This window comes from Bison bison, unplaced genomic scaffold, assembly GCF_000754665.1.
Source record: "Bison bison bison isolate TAMUID 2011002044 unplaced genomic scaffold, Bison_UMD1.0 scf7180017864461, whole genome shotgun sequence".
Classification (NCBI taxonomy): Eukaryota; Metazoa; Chordata; class Mammalia; order Artiodactyla; family Bovidae; genus Bison; species Bison bison.
Window position 1 is genome coordinate 5,263,345 of NW_011495023.1, and position 7,261 is coordinate 5,270,605.

Below are 7,261 nucleotides of genomic sequence, written 5' to 3' on the forward strand. Positions count from 1 at the left end.
AAGGGATTCTTGTGAAGGAATGACCTAAACTTTGCTCATTCATTAAGCAAATTTGTCCTTCACCTATTGAGTCCCAGCTCCTTATATCCAACTCCTTTCTGTATGGTCACTTCCAGCAGAAAAGACAAACCTCATTTTACATTTTTGTTACAGGAATCAGTTAAATAGTGGAGAGGAGATTTTAATACTGAGGTGGCGTAAGCTATGTTCTTCAACCTGGCCTCAGTGCCTATAAGCATTCCTCCTATCTTGTGGGATTTTTGAGTCTAGGAAACTGTGCCTTGTGAAATCCTACGAGGACTATTTATGTCTGTATTGATGTTTTCATGTTTGTATTGCTTGTAAAATAGATATAAATAGAAAAAAATAGATTTATATTTTGGATTATATTAGTTAGTAAACCTGATTTTGAGCTGTGAAGATAACTATAAAATCCATATCTGTATAAAGCACTTGTAAGGTTTTTATTTCATTTTTTTTTTTTCTTTACCCTAAGACTTGCTATATTTGTGATGAACAAGGAAGAGAAAGCAAAGCAGCCACTGGTGCTTGCATGACATGTAATAAACATGGATGTCGACAAGCTTTCCACGTGACATGGTAAATATGATTTTGTCATTTTACAGAACTGAAATTGGGAATACCTTGTAAGTTAAAGACTTAGGTACCCAAATATTAAACTAAATTTTATTGGTATAATTTCTATGTTTATATTTACTTACTGTAATAAAAATAATTCTAGTAATTGAGTGTATTTACCAGAGTGAATTTCCAGTAGGTAACCCTGGTTCTAGTGTCTTATTCTGTTTTATTTTGCCTAAGGTATTTCTTTTGTTTACCTACCCTTTGATTTGTTATTAGGATTATAAGAACTGATGTAGATAAACTTAGTGCAGTTCCTGAAATACTAGTAAGAATTTAGTGAATGATTGTGTTTTTTTTCACTGCCTGAATTTCAAGAGGGGAAAAAAAGCAATCACCATCATTCTCTGTATTATAGTGGCTGTTCCTTAGAAAGTTTCTTAAATTTTTAAATGACCTTCTATTTTTATTTTGTTCATGCTTCCTTTTATTTTTTTTCATGTACATATTTGTTGCATAATTTTAATAGCAGTTTAAATGAAACATTGTTTTCTGATAATTTTTTTCACAAAAAAATTTTGATGAGATGATAGAAATACAGTCCATAGCAGCATGGGAATGACTACATTATATCCTATCAGATATTGGTATTTATTAACATTTCAGAGATTTACAGACACTTTGTTTCCAAATTGGTTCGTAATGTGTGCTACTGTAAGGAACATTTTGTGCATTTAACAAATGTAAATTTAACTTCCTTAGAATACTAATTAATGATAATAACTGTCATGTATTGAGTATTTGGGTTTCCCTGGTGGCTCAGGTGGCAAAGAATTCTGCCTGCAGTGCAGGAGACCCTGGTTTGATCCCTGGGTTGGGAAGATACTCTGGAGAAGGAAATGGCAACCCACTCCAGTATTCTGCCTGGAGAATTCCATGGACAGTGGAGCCTTGAAGGTACAGTTCATGGGGTCACAAAGAGTTGGGCGTGACTGAGTGACTAATACACATTGAGTATTTACTATGAAATGGGCAGGTTTTTTTTTTTTTTTAATAAAAATATTTATTTACTTGATTGCGGCTGGTGTTAGTTGCAACATACAGAATCTTTAGTTGTGACATGGAAACACTTAGCTGTGGCATGTGGGTTCTAGATCTAGTTCCCTAATCAGGGACATAGAAAATAGACTGGTGGTTGCTAAGGGGGAGTGGGATGGGCGAGGGCAGGATTGAGAGTTTGGGACTAGTAGTTGTAGATGCAGACTAATAAGTACAGGATGGATAAACAACAAGGTCCTACTGTTAGAGCACAGGGAACTGCATTCAGTATCCTGTGATAAACTATAGTGGAAAAGAATATGAAAAAGAGTGTGTGTGTGTATATGTATGTATAACTTAGTCACTTTGCTGTACAGCAGTAATTAACACAACGTTGTAATTCAACTATACCTCAGTAAAAAATAAATATTAAAAATTTCCTTAATATTGTAGTTAATTTTCCAAAGATGAAAGACCTTTTTTGGCTGTGAGATACATACTAGTACTATTATTTTGGAATGTTGAAAGTGGAAGGTCAAATTGACAATATGATGGTTATAAACATTAACACTTCATTAAAAATTACTATAGCTTTAGGTTTTAATTTCATTTCTTCCCTTGTTTTTGACTAGAAAAACACAGCTTCTGTTTTTCTTACCTACTCTACTATGTTATAACTTGAAGCATTTAACTTCTAACAATATGATCTGTGTTCAAGGTGAATACTGTCACGTGTCATGTCAGCCCTTTAGATACCTGGCCTTTTCTAATTGTACCTGTGATACAGATTGGAAAGTCAAATGAAGTGTTAAGTTTGGGGTGGTGAGGATATCTTTCAAGAAATTTAATGTCTATTTGGTGACTTAAAGCATGCAAGAATCTCTGTCCTTATTAGAGATGGATAAAAAGTTTATTTTAAACCATGTATATAGCTTTAAAAATATAGCAATCAAAAGATGGTGTGGAATGTTCTTAGTCTCAGCTAGAATAAAGCCTTTTATTTTCCCCTTTTCTCTTACGAGATATCTACGTGGTTGGAATTGAATTTTATGTATATATATACACATACACAAATACATAAATACATACACATAAAGTGTTTTATACACACACACATGTATATACTGTGGTTTAAATTTTGTTGATATACTTGGCTTTTATTTTCAGTGCTCAGTTTGCCGGACTGCTTTGTGAAGAAGAAGGTAATGGTGCAGATAACGTCCAATATTGTGGCTACTGTAAATACCATTTTAGTAAGCTGGTAAGAATCTGTCTTGAATTTAATTTACGATTATAATAATTAGGTTTGAATTGAGTCTTTATAAGGCATCCATTTTTGGGGGGTTGCTTTTGCTCCAGATTGAGTTTCTTAGTGTGTTGTTTGTTGGGAATTAAAAGCTGTAGTAGTTTTTTTTTTTTTTTAATTGGAGGTTAATTACTTTACAGTATTGGTTTTGCCGTACATCACCATCAAGCTGTAGTAGTTTTAGAAGATTTTGCTTTGCTTGAGTTCATTTACAAAGGTGACTGTTCTAAAATATACTACTTTAGAATATATATTAATAGTTAATAGTAAATGTTGGTATCCATTTAGTAGAAAATAAAAATGTGGACATTTGATTACGTAATTTGTGATTCCCTGTCACTTTGTTTCATATCTTTTTGCTTTATTACTGTTACTAGTTTTATTACTTGTTTCATTTTTATTTGCTTGGAGGATAGTAACACTGAAACAAGGCTCTTTTGTAGCTTCTTCATTAAAGGTCTTCAGAAAGAAATATTTAAATACAACTTTGGGAATATTTTAGATTTGATTAGTCTTTACTGTCACATAGCATGGATAAGTTAGTACTATTTGATTAATCATTGTATATTCTGTGTCTGTGTTCCTTTGAAGGATCAATATTTCTTTAATTCCCCATTGTCTCTTTCTCAGTCTTTAGTTGATACCAGGTTTGTATACTGAAAATTAAAGGCTTCTTTGTTTTTCTTTAGTGTCTTCTTGTTATTTTTTATTGTTCCTTTTCTTCTGTGAATAGGGCTGTTTCTTTTTAGAAAAGGAACTCTTTTTTATGAAATGAGCAGCTTATGACTCCAGTATTTTGGCCCTTGCATATAAAATATTGAGAGTATATATGTATTATTTGATATTGAAGATACCAAATAACATATACTTACTGATTTATTTTTTTAATGACTGTCGAAGAACATCAAAGTCTTCTAGGAGAAATTTTGAGATAGTAAAATTGAAAATTCACTTAGGATATTAAAAGCATATTGGAATCTTCATTTTCTAAATCAGAGATAATATAGATAAAATATAGAAATAAGGAGAATGGGTTTTGGAATTTGTGCAAATAGAATTTTTTCATTGTTATTAATGTAATGTTATCCTATTTGGTGACTGGGGAAAAGTCTGCTTAATAATTTAATAAGATTGTATGAGCTCTATGTTTGCAAGGAATTTGATCATCTTTTATAGTCGTTTTTATCTAGCTTAATTAGTTATGGTACCACCAAGTTTTAACACCTGAAATAACTCTCACTGTCATACTTTATTATGAATCTGTGTAAGTCTTTTAAACAGCTTTGAAAAATACATGAGTCTAATGCTGACATTTCCTTTTTTTCTCTATATGAACTACAGAGACAAATTTTTAGAAAATAGTATGCCTTAATACTGAAAGTGTGAGATTAAAAAGCTTCTTACTTTTCCTACTGGCATAAAGTAACTCTTAAAAATTTTTCTTTTCTTCTGGTTTTGGCATCCTTCTTCAGTATGGTATTTTCTATTTTTTGTTGAAATATCTTTTATATTTTAAAGCAGACATTGAAAACTATAGTTGATCTCTGTAATGAGGTGGTTTTGTAATAAAATGACAAATAACCACTGCTTATTTGAAAATATTGTCTGTTTTCACACATTTTAATAAATGTACAAAAGTATGGCATTAATGTTAGGTTAAGGGTTATATTTTCCTTTATAATGAAATAGATAATATATGGATTGTGTTGAATTGGATTATGTAGTTTGAAATAGCCTTTTTTTTTCTTTCGGTAGACATTTTAAAATATTTCATACTTGAATTGGTTTTAACCTAACAAAAAAGATTTAAAACTTTATATACATATACTTATATGTATATATATTTTCTCTTTTAGAAAAAGAGCAAACGGGGATCTAATAGGTCATATGATCAAAGTTTAAGTGATTCTTCCTCTCACTCTCAGGATAAACATCATGAGAAAGAGAAAAAAGTAAGTGGATTTGTTGTTGCTAAATATGTAGCACATCTACTTAATAGATTTTTTTTCTTTTTTAGATAAAATTAAGTTCTTGATAGCTGAATGAAAACATTGAAGTACTGAAAATTTTTGACTGTATATTAAGTCAAAAAGTAGGTTTAGAATAGTATGCCATACTTGTGAATATGGTCGTGCCCATTTCAACTGAAAATTTGAAATATTAAAAACTTGATTGAAGGCATAAGAGTAATTTCTTGCATGTGTTTCTCTGGTTATCTATTGAAATCTTTGATTAACTTTAGCAATAATGGTTTATTGCTAGATATTATTAACTCATTTCACATGTGAGAAAGAATCTCATCAGCCTTTTCCCTTGTAATATAGAAAGGTTTTGAAGTTCTGTATATTCTTAACTGTCCTCCCCCCCACCCCACTGCCCTGTGGTGCTAATGGTTTATTATTTTTTTAATCATCAAATGTCATACCATTTATTTGATAATATTTTGTCATTTATTTAAAAGACTAAAAGCTTGCCTAATACTAATCAGTCGTCTTCTGACTTACCTGTTTTCTGCTTACATTTTTATTTACTGTAAAGGATATGAGTAATTTTTTAATAAACTAATGATAAGTACTAGAGAATCATTCTTAGGACATATTGCCCACATAGGAAAAGGATACAACTGTGAATCGTTTTCAACGAAGTGAAGAAATTCTTCAACTAGAAAAGAGTATTACTCTTAAACAGTTGATGTAAACTAGTTGGGAACATATTTCTGCAGATTGTGCTAAAAACTAAATCACTTAACAATCTTATGTTTGTAAATACTTAGGATTGGGAGTGCAATTAAAATGCTAATGTTATGAAAAACAAATTTGAATTTGGTTTGAATTTGTTTCTTTTTTGAAGGTAAATATTTTGAAAGCTTAATTTCTTTTTGTTTTGAATTTAATTTTCCAGTTATTAGTGAATAATAATTATAACCTCATATTCTCCTTCAGAACATTTGTTAGGTTTATATATTTTTGGTAGATCTCAGGTAGCAAGTACACATTCATTTTGAGTTTTTTAACGAGGTAGTTTTGTGATAGTGACAGTAGGGTTTGATTTTATTGTCTATTATTATCTGCATTGCTGATGGAAAAATGGCAGATTTAGTTTAATTAGCAGGTTTTGTCACAAGCATCATGAAATTTTAAGCTTTTAAATCATGAATGAGGAAGTCTTAGATAGGGGTTTTATAAATTGTGAAGAGGGAGGTCATACTAATGATGGTCTTATGGTCTGCATTACCTTCTTTAAAGAAGTATTTGCTGTATGACCACATTTATCTTGATATATGCCCTGTCATGTTATTCATGGAGCATAGTTATTAAATATACTACAGTGTTTCATCAATATAGTATGGATGACTACATTTATTTATTAATCTTCTTTCTCTGTAGGAATGAATTAAACTTTTCATGTTATGAGTTTTTGCAATTGTTGGATAGTAGATTAAAAAACAACATATTTAATCAAACTTGTTTAGCATTCTAGCAGTTGTTATTTTCATTAGTATGTAAATACTATTTGAAGTTTACTTTTAGGACATATGAATTTAGTACAATTTGATTTTGTTGTCAGACTTAAAATTGACTTGTACTTTTTATTTTCTAATAATTTGAGATTTCCTGATAATCTGTAAAGACTGAGAATATTATTGTTAAACTTGTTTTCTTGCCTTGGGAATATTTGAGAAGCAACTTTTTTATTATTGTATCTTGATGTTAAGTGATAATATATTAATAGCTGTAGAAATCAGATGTTATAGGCTATCTTTCTCTTTATCCCTCCTTACCTCTTTTAAGATTTTAACATCTAGTAGAGTTGTCTTGGAAATATACATATCATGTTATAAAATGTTTTCACAGATAGGACTTACCATCTATTTAGATTTTAATACCAAAAAATATGGTATGTTATGAACAGAATTTTGGTGATCTTGTTCATATGATATGTTAGAATCATATTCCCTGTGAATTCTTTTATCAGCGTTCATTCTTGCACATATTTATTGTTATATTTGTGTTGATAAAGAGTAATACTAAATATTGTGTTATCCAACTCACTTATTTTAAAATGAAATCAATGTATGCTAACTTTTTATATATAATTGTAAGAAAATTCAAAAAATACTTAAGCCTTTGCTTTTCAGAGAATTTCTGTGTGGACCAAGGTGTATTACTACTGGTTATTAACTGTGAAATGCCAGCAAGGAAAAAGGAGAAGTTACTGGTGAAATTCAACTTTGAATAAGGAACAGTTTCTATAAAAATTTAAAAATCAGCATATATAGTTTGAAAATAGGTGTTTGAAATGAATTAAAAGCTATGTTTAGTATAGAAGAGGCTT

At 30.2% G+C, this 7,261-nt stretch overlaps 1 protein-coding gene across 4 annotated transcripts in view; it reads left to right on the forward strand.

Moving 5' to 3' along the window:
• The window catches only part of MLLT10 (myeloid/lymphoid or mixed-lineage leukemia (trithorax homolog, Drosophila); translocated to, 10), a 207,228-nt gene that overhangs the window by 85,618 nt on the left and 114,349 nt on the right, over positions 1-7,261 (forward strand). For all 4 annotated transcript variants that reach the window (XR_827055.1, XM_010859904.1, XM_010859907.1 and 1 more), the window contains exons 6-8: positions 497-600; positions 2,788-2,881; positions 4,783-4,878. Coding sequence is in view for 3 of the 4 variants with exons in the window: in XM_010859904.1 (XP_010858206.1) it covers positions 497-600; positions 2,788-2,881; positions 4,783-4,878 (294 nt within the window). In the remaining variant the exon portion in view is untranslated. The remainder of the gene's footprint in view (positions 1-496; positions 601-2,787; positions 2,882-4,782; positions 4,879-7,261) is intronic.